Raw genomic sequence first — 16,299 nt, 5'->3', positions numbered from 1 at the left:
TGAAGAAGAAGAGAAGAGGTTGAAGACGAAATTGTGGTGATGGTGATGATGATGACATAAAAAGGAAAATGAAAGTGTGTGATGGTGATGGAGGGAGAGGTTGGAAGAGGGAAGATAATTTAGTGATGATGATAGTGAATGATGATGATGATCTGAAGAAATGAATAGTGGTAGGAGACCAAATAAAGATGATGATGATGAGGAGGAGGAAGACCTAAAGGAATAAAAGAGTGGTAGGAGAGACCAAATAAAGATGATGATGATGATGATTGCTATGAGGTAGAGGACCAGAAATAGTGATAGCGTTTGAGGAGGAGGAGGAGGAGGAGGAGGAGGAGCAAGAGAATTTGGTGGATGGTGGTGGTGGTGGCAGTGGTCAGAGAAAGAGAGAGAGAGAGAGAGAGAGAGAGAGAGAGAGGAGAGGGAGAGAGGAAGGGGAGGGGGAGGTATCATTCGAGAGAGAGAACGTCGAGTTGCTGGCTGAGCTGAGCAAGGCAGGCGCCCCTCCCTCCTCCTCCCTTCCCTCCTAGAGGAGGGGAGGGGGGGAAGGGTGGTCTCACCAGCACAGTCACACACAGGAGGGCCCCGGCCGTAACCGTTCCCGTTCGTCAGTTCTGGTTGTGACAGGGAAGGGAAGGGACGTGCTCTCTCTCGGCAGTCGCCCGCGTTAGCACTGCACCCCTACTGCGGCGGTGCCAGGGCCACCCATATCTCTCTCTCTCTCTCTGCCTCTGGACGTTTGGTGCGTGTGTCTCTCTCTCGGAAAGATTACAAGTCAGACCCCTTCGGTTGTCTCGGGTTTTTTCCGCTTTTGTTTCGAACTCTCTGACGAAGGAGAAGAAGAAGAAGGGGGCCTCTCAGCGCCGCCTCCTCTTCATCTAGTGCGTTTGTGTTTTTCGTGTGTGTATATATCTATCTCTATCTCTCTCTCTCTCTCTCTACGTGTGTGCGTTTGGAGAAGATTAGTGCTCTCTCTCTCTCTATCTTTCTCTCTTTCTCATTCTCTCCATCTATCTCTCTCTCTCTCTCTCTCGTTCGTACGTGCGTTTTCGTGCTTTCATTGGCCTCTCTCTCTCCCTCCCCTGGTACTGTTTGCGAGATATAACGAGCGAGGGAGAATCGTTTGGTGTCGTCCACGGAACAGACACAAGAAAAAGGAGAAGAAGCGTTAACAGACTGTCTCTGTCTGTCTGTCGGAAAGAACAGGCTGGTAGTCAGTCAGTGCTCGGAGATTCGTTTGGTGTCCGCGGAACAGACACCATTGAAACAGACAGACAGAGAAGAAGAAGAAGAAGAAGAAGGAGCGTTAACAGATTGGCTGTGTCTGTTTGTCTGTCAGAAAGAACAGGCTGGTGGTCAGTCAGTCAGTTAGTCAGTTGCAAGTGACAGTCAGTGCTCGCCCCCCCCCCCCTCTCTCTCTCTCTCTGTCACTCTCTATCTGTCTCCAGGAACAGACACTGACAGACAGGAGAAGAAGCACCACTAACAGACTGGCTGTCAGAAAGAACAGCAGGCTGGTAGTTGTCTGTTGTGAGTAACACTCTCTCTCTCTCTCTCTCTCTCTCTCTCTCTCTCTCTCTCTCTCTCTCTCTCTCCTTCGGTGCAGGCTTTAAATTTTTTTTTTTTATTCGAAGCCTTTGACTTTCCCGAAGGAGCCGTGAAGTACCGACGGAGGGTACCCTGGCGGGGGGGCGTCTGGTGCCGCCGGAGAGCTCTGGGCATGTGAGAGGGGTATCGGGCATGCCGGGGGTGGACTGACCCCTCCTCCTGCCATGGTGGCTGAGCCGCCCCAGAATGAGGGGAGGGGGGAGTCCCGCCCTTCGAAGGACGACGTCTCCTCCTCCTCCTCCTCCACCTCCTCTTCCCGCAACAACAATAACAACAACAATCGTAACAATCATCGCGTATTACCTCAGAGGGGGGGAGACCACCACCTGGGTGGTGGTGGTAGTAATAGTAGTAGTAATAGGACCTCCTCCCCGCCGCACGATGGAAAACAACAACAACAACAACAGTCGCAACAACATCATGATCAACATCATCATCAACATCACCAGCAACATCAGTCACCACCATCCACTTCGGCGTCGTTACCGTCATCAACAACAACATCAAGAACAACAGCACCAACAACAACAACAACAACAACAGCGTCTTCCGAATGTGATAACAACAGCAGCCACCCGGTGGATAAAGCCTCCTCCCCCTCCTCCTCCTCCTCCTCCTCTCCCAAGGGGACGAGTCATCAACAACAACATCAAAAGGCCTCATCGTCATCATCATCATCATCAGCGTCATCGCCATCGCAACAACACAACCTCAATAATCATCGCCAGCAACAACAACAACAACAGCAGCATCACAACAACAACGTTGTTCCCCCCGGCAGGGAACAACAACAGCAAGTGCCTCTCCTCCAACCCTCTTGTATACGTAATCAACAACAGCCAGGACAAGAGCAACAACAATATCAACAACAACAACAACAAACACAACAGCGGCAGGAACAACAACAACAACAACAACACAGTCCTCCTCCTGGGCAGATGACGGAGGAACGCCCTCGGAGGGCGCCCGCCGACGGTGACGAAGGTAACGGCATGTCCTTTCCTCCTGGGAGGTCAGTCGTCCCTCCTGACGGAGGCGGCGACGAAGAAGAAGGGCAAGGCCTTTGCTCAAGCCCGAGGGGCGCCGTGAGTGTTGGAGATGCCGGGAGGAGGGATGGAGGCGTTGGAGTAGAAGGAGGAGGGCGAAGAGGTCCTGACGGCGAGGGAAGAAGGACCGCCAGCAGGAGTGTGAGGTCCTACGGGGATGAAGAAGAAGGGGAAGAGGAAGAAGAAGAGGAGGAGGACCTGGAAGTGGTGGTGGATGGTCCCAAGGGCACTGTGAGCACTGGCTCCTCCTCCTCCGCCCCCGCCGCCCCCGCCCGTCGGAACAGCTGCGGCAGCGTGAACAGCAGCAAGAGCAGCAGCAACAGCAGTAACAGCAACAGCAGCAAGCACTCCATCGGGAAGGTGTGCGAGGGGCAGGTGTGGGTGCGGGGGGGCACCCTGCCCGACCTCAGCGAGTTCGAGAGGGTGTGGGAAGCCGCCCCCGAGGTCATCATCAAACCGGCTACCTTAGCCTCCTCCGAAACGCTGACGCCCACGGAGGCGCTCACACCCACTCCCACCCACACCCTGGACTCCCTGGTGGAGGCCCACAGTGACCCAAGTGCCTTTAATGACCCTCAGGACAACAACAGCCATTTCATCCCTCATCATCATCATCATCATCATTACCCTCCTGACGAAGGAGAAGACGAGAAGCAAAAGCAAAAGCAGCAGGAGGACGACAGCAGCCGTAGCTCGGACTTGCTGCCCTCCCGCGGCGGCGACGACCTAGTGGTGGGCGCCGTGGGCGGAGGCGGTCACGCCTGCGGCTGCGGCGTCGAGGTGGGCGGCTTGGACGAGTCCTGCGGGCGGTGCCCCTCGTGCCCCGCCCCGGCCGACGTCTACGTGAGCGAACAGTTCCCCTCGAGCGACCCCCTGGAGTGCGTGGACGGGTCCACCCACACCTTGCACGTCGACCTGACCACGGGCGAGGTGCAGTTGCACATGCACGTGGCCGACCCCGAGAAGGGACCGTTGCCCCCCGACCTGCTGCCGCCCACGGCGGTGGCGGGCGACCCCACCAATAAGTGCCTCCACGACCCCTGTCCTCTCCTGCCCCCGCCCACCACTAGCCACGACCCAGACGACCACCATCAACCTGTCAAGAAATCCATCACTTTCGTGAGTGCCCAAAATTTAGTTTATTATACCTTTTTTTTTTTTTCATTTCTTGCTGGTTTGTATATCTGTCTATCTATCTATCTATCTATCTATATATATATATATATATATATATATATATATATATATATATATATATATATATATATATATATATATATAAATATAAGCACATTGCCTCATTTTCAGAATACATTTTATCATTTTTGTCTGCTCCTACTGCTTTGTATAAAAAGATTACCACGACTCGGCACCAGAATATATTTTATAACTTTTCCTTTCTTGCTTTCTTGCTGCTTTGTATAAAAATGACTAAGACTCAGTTCCAAAATGTTTTATATTTTATAACCCTTCTCTTCCTGCTGCTTTGTATGAAAAATTACTTAGCCTTAGTTCCAAGATATATTTTGTAACTTTTTTTCTTCTTTTCTTGTTGCTATGTATAAAAAATGACTAAAACTCAGTTCCAAAATATATTTTATAACCTTTTTATTTTCCTTCTCCTTTGTATATAAAAATACTTGGCTTCAGTTCCTAAATATATTTTATAACTTTTATTTTAAAACTGCTTTGCATAAAAAAATAACTTTTTCCATTTTATATCTTTTTTTTCTTTTGATACTGCTTTGTATAAAAAAATTACTCGTTCATTCCCAAAATAATTTCTTCATTTCCAAAATAATTTTATATCTTTTTTCTTTTGATACTGCTTTGTATAAAAAAAATTACTTGGATTCATTCCCAAAATAATTTCTTCATTTCCAAAATAATTTTATAACACTTCTTTTTCTACTGCTTTGTTTAAAAACAACTTAAGTTCAGTTCCAAAATAATGTGTTTTGTAACTTTTTTTTTTTTTCCTTTTAGTAACTCCATATATGCTTTGTATATAAAAAAAAACACTTGCCCTCAATTCCAAAATATTATGTTTTGTGATGTTTTTCTTTTAGTAACTCCATATTTGTTTTGTGTAAAAAAATACTTAGTCTCAGTTTCAAAATATTTGTAATTTGTAATTGATTTTAATTAGGTAGTTCCATATTTGCTTTCTATAAAGTATCACATACCATAATATTTTAATAAATAAAATGTAAATGGACCTTCTAAAAATAAAGGAAGTCACAAATATCTTTAAAAAATGAGACAGTTTGTATATATACTGTATATATATTATATATATATATATATATGTATATGTATATATATATATATATATATATATATATATATATATATATATATATATATATATATATATATATATATATATATATATATATATATATATATATATATATATATATATATATATGTGTGTGTGTGTGTGTGTGTGTGTGTGTGTGTGTGTGTGTGTGTGTGTGTGTGTGTGTGTGTATAGACTTAGTGTTTATTTATGGGACGTTTATCTGTTTATCTGCTTGTGATTCGCTGTTGCGTCGTTCCGATTAACCTTGTCATTGCACAGCAACACCCACCTGGCATTCATGCACAAACGTGCCTCCTAGTTACAGCAGGAGGAGGAGGAGGAGGAGGAGGAGGAGGAGGAGGCGGCTACGGATGAGTCATCATCTTACATCGGAACCAGTCACTGTCGACTATATTAAGCAGTCGCTGTTGACTATTAATGATAAAATACAGTCACTGTCGACTATATTAAGCAGTCACTGTTGACTATTAATAATAAAATAGACACTGTCGACTATATTAAGCAGTCACTGTCGACTATTATTAATAAAATACAGTCACTGTCGACTAATTAAAAATAAAGTCAGTGTCGAGTATTAATAATATAAAAACAGTCGATTAATAGTAATAAAAAACAATAAAAAAATGCCCCGAAGTTTCTTCTGCGCAATCGAGTTTTCTGTAGAGCGTATAATCAAAGCCACCGAAAATAGATGTAGCTTTCGGTGGTCTCGACATAATGCTGTATGAGCCGCGGACCATGAAATTTTTAACTATGGGCCGGTGGTGGTCTGGCCTATATTGTTGCCAGACGCACGATTATGGCTGACTTTAACCTTATATATAATAAAAACTACTGAGGCCAGAGGGTTGCAATTTGGTATGTTTGATGACTGGAGGGTGGGTGATCAACATACCAATTTGCAGCCCTCTAGCCTCAGTAGTTTTTAAGATAGTTTTCTTTTCAGAAAACTAAAAAAAAACCTGTCACATTAGACCATAAATAACAGAGAATACAATACAATGGGATCCCCTATACAGCATAATACGGAAGAATAGAATAAGCATCTGCAAGAGTATTTAAGTTGTCTTTTTTTCTCTTAGTTTGAAACAAGGAAGACAACAAAATAACTTTTTATTTTTGGTCGGATCGTGAGTGCCAGCATGTCTTCTGTGCCACCTGTTTTTATTCTGTATGGTGACTTTAACTTGCATTCTCTCTCTCTCTCTCTCTCTCTCTCTCTCTCTCTCTCTCTCTCTCTCTCTCTCTCTCTCTCTCTCTCTCTCTCTCGTTTGTAGTTTTAACTCATTTCAAAGCAGGGTTTTTGAGCATTCTGTTAAAAATATAGCTACCCCAGATTTGTCTTAAAATCTCTCTCTCTCTCTCTCTCTCTCTCTCTCTCTCTCTCTCTCTCTCTCTCTCTCTCTCTCTCTCTCTCTCTCTCTCTCTCTCAAGATTCTAAAAATAGGTCGTTTCATGTGTTCGCTGGTAGGTCTGTGAGAGTGAATATTGTTATATGTCAGACCTTTGTTTAGTGGAATATATTGATGTACTTTCAGCAAATGTATTCCTTGTCGAAGACCTTTGATATTGTGGCACCAGATATATATATATATATATATATATATATATATATATATATATATATATATATATATATATATATATATATATATATTATATATATATATATATATATATATATATATATATAGTTACTCAGTCCATGAGACCAGAAAAATAAAAATATACATGGAGGTTCCGGCAATCTCTCTCTCTCTCTCTCTCTCTCTCTCTCTCTCTCTCTCTCTCTCTCTCTCTCTCTCTCTCTCTCTCTCTGAAACGGGTTTGATTTCGTGTCTAAAACAAGAAAAAAAAACTTTTGCGTAAACTACGGAAAGAAGAAGTAATTGAGAAATTGAAATGTGACTTTAGTCTTTATCAGTGTTTTTTATTTTTATTTTTTTCTCATTTCGTTTCCGAAATTTCAATGAATGATTTTATGCTTCGGAATATTTGACGCAGTTTTTAGTAATGCTTCATGGAGTCAGGCTGTTGTTTGAAGCATTCAGTCAGTCTTTTTTTTTTTTTTTTTTTGAAGCATTTAGTTAGTCTGCTTTTGATGCACCAAGTCATTCTGTTAATAAAGAATTTAGTCAGTCTGTTTTTGAAGTATTCTGCCAGTATGGTTTTGAAGCATTCATTCAGTCTGTTTTTGAAGCATTTTGAAGCATTCAGTCAGTCTGTTTTTGAAGCATTTTGAAGCATTTAGTCAAAATGTTTTTGAAATATTCAGACAATCTCAGTCTGTTTTGTCAAAATGTTTTGAAATATTCAGTCTTTTTTTTTTTTTTTTTTTTTCGCCGTTTGAATATTTCTAAAATGAATGGAAAAGACATCAATATTTTGTTAGAATTACAAATTACGAACGGCCAGAAATACGAAAATAACAAAACAGAAGAAAGGAAGGAATCAGAACGGAAAAGATAAAAATTTAAATGATACTGTTGCAGTTTGTGAGTAGAGGGGAAAGTACGATAGAAGAATGAGCAAATAACGTGTAGAGTAAGGAAAAGGGAAAGGAAATTGTAATCGAGGAAATAAGAAGGAAAAATGTAATTGAGAAAATGTTGAAAAAGGTAACAAATCGAGAGAGAGAGAGAGAGAGAAAGAAAGAATAAAAGGATTAAAAAGGGTTCTGCTACTTAAACAGTTGTCAGGTGCATTCGCTGCGATGACGTCAGCGTTTGGGTGTCACGGTGGCAGGTGTTAGCTCTCTCTCTCTCTCTCTCTCTCTCTCTCTCTCTCTCTCTCTCTCTCTCTCTCTCTCTTCCTTTCTTGTCTTAACCCTGCTGCTGTTAGGACTGTAGCTACCACAGATTTATGTGAAATTTCTCTCTCTCTCTCTCTCTCTCTCTCTCTCTCTCTCTCCTTTTCTTGTCTTAACCCTGTTGCTGTTAGGACTGAAACTACCCCCGAAATTTTGTAAAACTCTCTCTCTCTCTCTCTCTCTCTCTCTCTCTCTCTCTCTCTCTCTCTCTCTCTCTCTCTCTCAGTGCCTTCCTCGCCCCAGCTTCCTCTCAGTTACAGTTCGAAAATATTTGTGGCCATTTTAAGGGAGTTCACGTAGCGAATTCAGTTGTATCAAGCCATTTGGATTTTGCATCGATAATTGATTGATTTACGGTCACTGAAATTGGCGTCACAGCTTGCGTTAATCAATAAAGTTATATTTTTTGTATACGCCATTTGACAGGGGTTGTTTTTAGAATGTATTTTCAGTCTGTAACCTAACAGCACGCGTTGTTTACATGCGGCTGTTAATTCTTGATTGACTATGTTTTGAAATGACAGGTAAATTGTCTTTTTGGTAGATGAACTATCAAAGTGGCCCGTATGTACATTTTTATAAGTATTATTTGTAAGTATTATATATATACGGGGTAGCTTAATTTTAAGTATTATTCACCTAAGGTGTAGCTCATTTATAAGTGTATTTATAAGCCGTATTTACATCACCCATTTTAGGCTGAAAAAACTTGTTTGAATTTTTTATTTCAAGTCATGAGAGGATTTAAGGCAGCAAGGGCGTGAACTTCATCGTCCCTTCTCTGCTCGTATGTAGAGGAGATTGGAAGGAGGCCAGGCCTTTCGTGTTGCCAAGGGACTCTCTCTCTCTCTCTCTCTCTCTCTCTCTCTCTCTCTCTCTCTCTCTCTCTCTCGGTCCTTCTGAAGGTATGACATTGATGCTTGTACGGTTTGAGAATGTACCAAACACAGATATCTTTGTATAATTGGAAGGTAGTCTCTCTCTCTCTCTCTCTCTCTCTCTCTCTCTCTCTCTCTCTCTCTCTCTCTCTCTCTCTCTCTCTCTCTCAATTTTGCTCCTTTTGAAGGTAAAGCGTCGATGTTTGTACGGTTTGAGAATTTACCAAACACAGATATCTTTGTATAATTGGAACCTCTCCCTCTCTCTCTCTCTCTCTCTCTCTCTCTCTCTCTCTCTCTCTCTCTCTCTCTCTCTCTCTCTCTCTCTCTCTGTCAGTTTTGCTCCTTCTGCAGGTATGACATCGACGTTTGCACAGAGTTTAAGATTGTACCAAACACAAGAGTCATTATAGAATTAGAAGAGTCTCTCTCTCTCTCTCTCTCTCTCTCTCTCTCTCTCTCTCTCTCTCTCTCTCTCTCTCTCTCTCTCTCTCTCTCTCTCTCTCACCGTTATGGAACTCTCAAGGCCACAAACAGATACATGGACTTTCTTGTCTTGCTCAAATATTTCTCTTGTCATTTTTTGAAATACAACCGCATGATGCCTTTCCCCCCTCCCCCCTCCCCAAGTGTCTTCCCTCCCCTCTTCCTCCCTCTCCCTCTCCCTCAACCCCCACCCCACTCACCAAAGAGAGGATAATAATCATGATCTCTTTCTAAACTGCAAGATGGGTATCTGGGCATATTCTGAAATGGCCTTGATATTTTGTGATCAGTTCAGGATGAATGTGATATATATATATATATATATATATATATATATATATATATATATATATATATATATATATATATATATATATATATATATTTATATTTATATATATAAAACTTCATCAATTGAAACAATTGTCCTGCGCATTAAAACAATTAATAACAAGACCTCATTTAAACGGATTGTATCTAACAGAGATTTTTATTCAAAAAAAGTTACAAACTTTCAAGGGCTTTCTGTCCTCATCGTCAGGTATCCGTAAAAAAATAGATGTGAGGAGAAGTCCTTGAAAGCTTGTAACTTTTTTAAATGAATATCTCCGTCAGATACCATCCTCTTGAAAGTGAGGTCCTGTTATTTGTGTGTGTGTGTATGTATGTATATATTTAACACACACGCACACACCGCACTATTTCAGTGAGAGAGAGAATCGACGAACATGTCCACCACACTGACACATATTCATTGAATTATTTTCACGAGAAAATTACAAGAATGTGACATTGACACGTGCGTGCGTGCATTATTTATGTGCCCTTGGGAGGAGGAGGAGGAAGAGGAGGGAGGAGGAGGGGAGGAGGAGGAGGAGGAGGTGGTGACCGTTCTCTTTGTCGGAAGCAGATCATACTAAATACTCTAGGATGAAGATGGCGTTGCATTTCTGATGAAGCCGGGAGGAAGAAGGAGAGGAAGGGAATCTAGAACGAAACTGGTGACGGCTCTCTCTCTCTCTCTCTCTCTCTCTCTCTCTCTCTCTCTCTTTTCTTGCCTTAGCCCTCTTGTTGGTAAGTTTGTAGGTACCTGGATTTATGTAAAATCTCTCTCTCTCTCTCTCTCTCTCTCTCTCTCTCTCTCTCTCTCTCTCTCTCTCTCTCTCTCTCTCTCATCTTAACCCTCCTGTCAGGATTATAGCTACTTCTGATTTATGTGAAATTTCTCTCTCTCTCTCTCTCTCTCTCTCTCTCTCTCTCTCTCTCTCTCTCTCTCTCTCTCTCTCTCTCTCTCGTCTTAACCCTCCTGTTAAGATTGTAGCTACCCCTGATGTATGTAAAATTCTCTATCTCTCTCTCTCTCAAATGTGTGTTTATGTATGTATTCACACGTACATGCCAATACATACATACAGATTATCAGTGTCTAACCAGCCGAAGCGACCCACCTACCGCAGAGATTAGGTTATGGGGAGCCGGGGAGCGGGGGTGAATTGTCATCAGTATAAGTATAAAGAAGTGAAGGAGGAGAAATAATTATTATTGTGTATTTATGCAGAACGAGCAGTCTGACTCTGGCTGAATCTGCACCGAGAATGGGTAATTTTCTCTCTCTCTCTCTCTCTCTCTCTCTCTCTCTCTCTCTCTCTCTCTCTCTCTCTCTCTCTCTCTCTCTCTCATTTCTTGTCTTAAACCTCTTGCTGTTAGGATTGTAGGTACCCCAGATTCTCTCTCTCTCTCTCTCTCTCTCTCTCTCTCTCTCTCTCTCTCTTCTAGTTAACACTCATGCTGTTAGAATTGTAGCTACCGCGGATTTGTTTAAAACTCACTCTCTCTCTCTCTCTCTCTCTCTCTCTCTCTCTCTCTCTCTCTCTCTCTCTCTCTCTCTCTCTCTCTCTCTCTCTCGTCCCATTTCCTCCTCCTGAGTAGCTATAACTTCAGGCGACGCTGTAGGGATTTGTTCCCGAAGGGGGTGAAAACTGAATGAAATCTCTCTCTCTCTCTCTCTCTCTCTCTCTCTCTCTCTCTCTCTCTCTCTCTCTCTCTCTCTCCCGATTTCTCCACACTTCATAATATGCTCATCACTACAGACCTTGACTTCAGGTGGGGAATCAAGGATGAAACTTTTCTTTGGTGCGATTCGAATCCTTGCACAATGTTTGAGTGAGATGCTGCTTCTCAGTATGCATTATTTATATGCCCTTATTTAAATAGGAAACATCAGTGTGCGTTAATTCTATGCCCTTATTTAAATAGGAAACATCAGTGTGCGTTAATTCTATGCCCTTATTTAAATAGGGGAAATCAGTATGCGTTGTTTCAAAGTGGTTATTTAAATAGGGGAAACCAGTATGCATTATTTCTGTGTCCCTTGTTTAAATAGGGAAAATAAGTATGCGTTATTTCTATGGCCTTATTTAAATAGGGGAAATCAGTATGCGTTAGTTCTATGCCATTATTTAAATAGGGAAAATCAGTACGCACTATGTCTACGCCGCCCTTGTTTAAAGAGAGGCCAAACGTTATTATGTGAGACAGGCAAGCATTATTTAAGTGTGTCACTTACCAGAGACTAGCTTTGTATATGTGATACAAACTTCGCATTATTTACGCAGTACAGACAAGCACTATTTATACGCTCTCAGCGGTGGATAAAAGCGTTATTTATGGAAGCATTATTTATGCGGTGGGAACAAACATTATTTTGTGAGGTATTCTCGTGATTTAAAATATTCTTTTGGGTTAGACAACAAACCACCTGGTTATGTTGGTACCATCTGGTTCCTTCCTACAGCCAGGTACCGGCACCTTGGACAAGGAGCCACAAAAATCTCTCTCTCTCTCTCTCTCTCTCTCTCTCTCTCTCTCTCTCTTTTCTTAATCCTCATGATGTTAGAATTGTGATTATCCCGGATTTATGTAAAATTCTCTCTCTCTCTCTCTCTCTCTCTCTCTTTTCATAACCCTAATGCTGTTAGGATTGCAGGTACCTCAGGATTTATGTAAAACCCCTCTCTCTCTCTCTCTCTCTCTCTCTCTCTCTCTCTCTCTCTCTCTCTCTCTCTCTCTCTCTCTCTCTCTGCTTTCTGCCCTTATGCTGTTACAGTTGTAATTATCTCAGATTGATGTAAAATCTCTCTCTCTCTCTCTCTCTCTCTCTCTCTCTCTCTCTCTCTCTCTCTCTCTCTCTTCTCATGCTGTTAAAATTGCAAAAAAACCCCGTTCATGTAAAATTCTCTCTCTCTCTCTCTCTCTCTCTCTCTCTCTCTCTCTCTCTCTCTCTCTCTCTCTCTCTCTCTGCTTTCTTAACCCTTATGCTGTTACGATTGTAATTATCTCAGATTGATGTAAAATCTCTCTCTCTCTCTCTCTCTCTCTCTCTCTCTCTCTCTCTCTCTCTCTCTCTCTCTCTCTCTCTCTCTTTCTTAACCCTTATGCTGTTACGATTGTAATTATCTCGGATTGATGTAAATCTCTCTCTCTCTCTCTCTCTCTCTCTCTCTCTCTCTCTCTCTCTCTCTCTCTCTCTCTCTCTCTCTCTCTCTTCTCATGCTGTTAAGAATTGCAAAAAACCCCCGGATTCATGTAAAATTCACTCTCTCTCTCTCTCTCTCTCTCTCTCTCTCTCTCTCTCTCTCTCTCGGGAGGTCAATGACACCGCTAAAAGCCGAAGCTGGGGACCTTGGCTGAGCCTACGCCTAGAAATTTTTTGTGTCTGCGTCCGGCGCGAAATCGGATTTACTTTCGCTTAAGGCGGAATCGTTTGGCTCCAGATGCGATTTGTGGGCTTTGTCTATCGAATAAATGTAGTTAAAAGGCGATTTATTTATGATTGAGTAGATGTCTCGCATTTGATGTATGGAAGTGACATTTATTTTCGATTTGTGGTACAGTTATAATCTCTACTTTGGGGAGAGTTATGTTGAATGGTATAGACAGGTATCTTGAACTTGCAGTGAAATATTTCGCACTTTGTAATTTTTACAGAATGGTAGAGAAATATAGGTGGAGAGAGAGAGGAGAGAGAGAGATTCTGTTGAATGGTATAGGTAAAGGTCGTGAATTTGTCGTGAAATATTCCGCCATTTGCAATGTTTAAAGAATGAGAGAGAGAGAATATATATAATATATATATATATATATATATATTATATATATATATATATATATATATATATATATATATATATATATATATATAAACATATATATAAACATATATATATATATATATATATATATATATATAATATATATAATATATATATATATATATATATATATATATATATATATATATATATATATATATATATATATATATATATATATATATATATATATATATATATATATATATATATATATATATATATATATATTATATATATATATAATGCTGAACTAAAAGGCCTGATTTAATTGCTTGTAAATTCGTCCTAGAGAATCTTTCAAATACATTGCATCTGTCAGAAAATCTGCTAATTGTTCCTCAGTTTACCTTCATAATACAATTGCTTGTAAGTTCATCCTGGAGAATCTTAACAAATCTACTAATTATTTCTCTTGTTTACCTCCACGTTCAAGTGTGCATTTAGTTCTCAGACACCAGGAAACCAAAAAGCCAGGAACAATAGCTTAGAAACTCAGACGAGTGCCAACGTTCGGGGCAATTGGTCTGATTTACGAGAAACAGCAACAAAAGATTCAAGAGTTAAACGAAGGCGAGATAAAAAAAAAAAAAAATGCTTTCGATGTAGATAATGGTTATGTTGTGAAAAATGTTTTTAATTGCCAGTATAACAGAAGAGAGAAGAAGGGCCTTTCTCTTTTGTTTGCAAAGGAGAGAAGGCCTCTCTCATTTCTTTGTAGAATAGAGACGAAGGCACGTGTCTGTTCTTCATAGAAGAGAGAAGGTGCGTCTCTGTTCTTTATTGAAGAGGGAAGGACGCCTATTCTTTATAGAAGAGAGAAGAATGTGTCTATTCTTTATAGATGAGAGAAGAAGGCCTGTGTTTGTTCTTTATAGAGGAGGAAAGGCATATTTCTATTCTTTATAGGGAAGAGTGTCTATTCTTTATAGAAGAGAGAGAATAATGCTTGTTCTTTATAGGAGAGAAGAATGTCTATTCTTTATAGAAGAGAGAAGAATGTCTATTCTTTATAGAAGAGAGAAGAATGTCTATTCTTTATAGAAGAGAGAAGAATGTCTGTTCTTTATAGAAGAGAGAAGAATGTCTGTTCTTTATAGAAGAGAGAAGAATGTCTATTCTGTATAGAAGAGAGAAGAATGTCTATTCTTTATAGAAGAGAGAAGAATGTTTATTCTTTATAGAAGAGAGAAGAATGTCTGTTCTTTATCGAAGAGAGAAGAATGTCTGTTCTTTATAGAAGAGAGAAGAAAGTTCATGATTATAGAAGACAGGAGGTCTGTTTCTATTCTTTATAGGAGAGAGAAGGCCTGTCTCTGTTCTCTATAGAAGAGAGAACAATGTCTCTATTCTTTACAGATGAGAGAAGAATGTCTCTTATTCTTTATAGATGATAGAAGATCTGTCTCAATTCTTTACAGAAGAGAGAACAATGTCTCTGTTCTCTACAGATGAGAGAAGAATGTCTCTATTCTTTATAGATGAGAGAAGAAGGCCTGTGTCTGTTCGGTATTCAAGAGTGAAGAAGGTCTGTCTATTCTGCATAGACGAGGGAAGGAGGCCTGGTTCTGTGCTTCATAGGAGAGAGGAGGTCTGTCTCTATTCTTTATAGAAGAGAGAAGGAGGTTTATTCCTGTTCTTTATAGAAGAGAGAAGTGAAAACAAACCAGGTTCTTAGAATAATAATAATAATAATAATAATAATAATAATATAATAATAATAGTTTCATCCAGAAATGAAGACAAATGAGGTTTCAAGGCAAACGAGAAAGACTTGAGAGATTTTTACCTCTCAGGCAGATGCGCAAGACCTGTAAAAGGAGCCCATGTCTCTATTTGGGGTGGACCCGCAGAGGGTAGGTTTGGGGTTTTTGGGGGGAGGGGATGGTTTAGGGAGAGGTATGGGTAGGGGTTAACGACACAGATGGCAAAAGTAAATCTTGCGCGGGTGATTTTACCGCCCTCTCTCTCTCCTTCCCCCTCTATCTTCCATAAGCAGGCTCTCGTTACTGCGTCTCTCTCTCTCTCTCTCTCTCTCTCTCTCTCTCTCTCTCTCTCTCTCTCTCTCTCTCTCTCTTCTGATATTAACACTCGTGCTGTTAGAAGTGTAGCTACCCCGAATTTGTCTAAAATTCTCTCTCTCTCTCTCTCTCTCTCTCTCTCTCTCTCTCTCTCTCTCTCTCTCTCTCTCTTAATCCTCTTGCCGTTAGGATTCTCTCTTTCTCTCACATGCTGCTAGGGTTGTAGATTCTCTCTCTCTCTCTCTCTCTCTCTCTCTCTCTCTCTCTCTCTCTCTCTCTCTCTCTGAGAGGAACCCGCTGCTATTTATTATGCATCATGTTACGTAAACCCCCGCCGTGAATACAAAACAAAATTTATAGGGGCTTCTTCCCCCTCCCCTCCCCCCACCGCCCCCCATAAACATTTCCGTGCCATTTTTTTTAACCACGAAATAACCTTAACCATAAAATAACCACATTTCTCTTTAGCTGATCTTCTCTCTGGGGATTAGTTCATTTTGGTATTTTTTATTTTCCAGTGAGTTTATATATATATATATATATATATATATATATATATATATATATATATATATATATATATATATATATATATATATATATGTATATAGTTACGTCTGTTCGTGCGCACGCGCGCAGACTTAGGCTACGCGTTCATCTGTCACTTCTTTCGAGGTCAACTGAGGTCAATTAAAGATATTTCAGGCGGGCCCCCTTTTTTTTTATTCCAAATTACAAAAACTTGATATATGATCTTTTGTCTCTTTTATTTGTTTTCCTTAGGATCAAAGGACGCAAACAAAGAACTCCCTTTGTGTCGTTTGCGTCAGCAGATTTTTTTTTTTTTTTTTTTTTTTTTTTAGCTCCAATCAACATCGTTAACTTTTTGTTTCTGGGTTTTTTTGGGGGTCAGTATTTCTTCTCGTTTATTTTTAAAAAGTTTTCGGTCGATTAAGTCTCTCTCTCTCTCTCTC

At 40.6% G+C, this 16,299-nt stretch overlaps 1 protein-coding gene across 1 annotated transcript in view; it reads left to right on the top strand.

The window, feature by feature from the left end:
- The first annotated feature begins 607 nt into the window (after positions 1 to 607).
- Positions 608 to 16,299, top strand: part of LOC136845074 (uncharacterized) — a 162,801-nt gene continuing 147,109 nt past the window's right edge. The window contains exon 1 of the mRNA XM_067114896.1: positions 608 to 3,773. Within this exon, the coding sequence (XP_066970997.1) occupies positions 1,773 to 3,773 (2,001 nt within the window). The 5' untranslated portion in view covers positions 608 to 1,772. The remainder of the gene's footprint in view (positions 3,774 to 16,299) is intronic.

The sequence above is a fragment of the Macrobrachium rosenbergii genome, chromosome 13 (genome assembly GCF_040412425.1).
Source record: "Macrobrachium rosenbergii isolate ZJJX-2024 chromosome 13, ASM4041242v1, whole genome shotgun sequence".
Taxonomy (NCBI): Eukaryota; Metazoa; Arthropoda; class Malacostraca; order Decapoda; family Palaemonidae; genus Macrobrachium; species Macrobrachium rosenbergii.
Note: the sequence above shows the minus strand (reverse complement) of the source record. Positions and strands in the feature narration are given on the sequence as shown.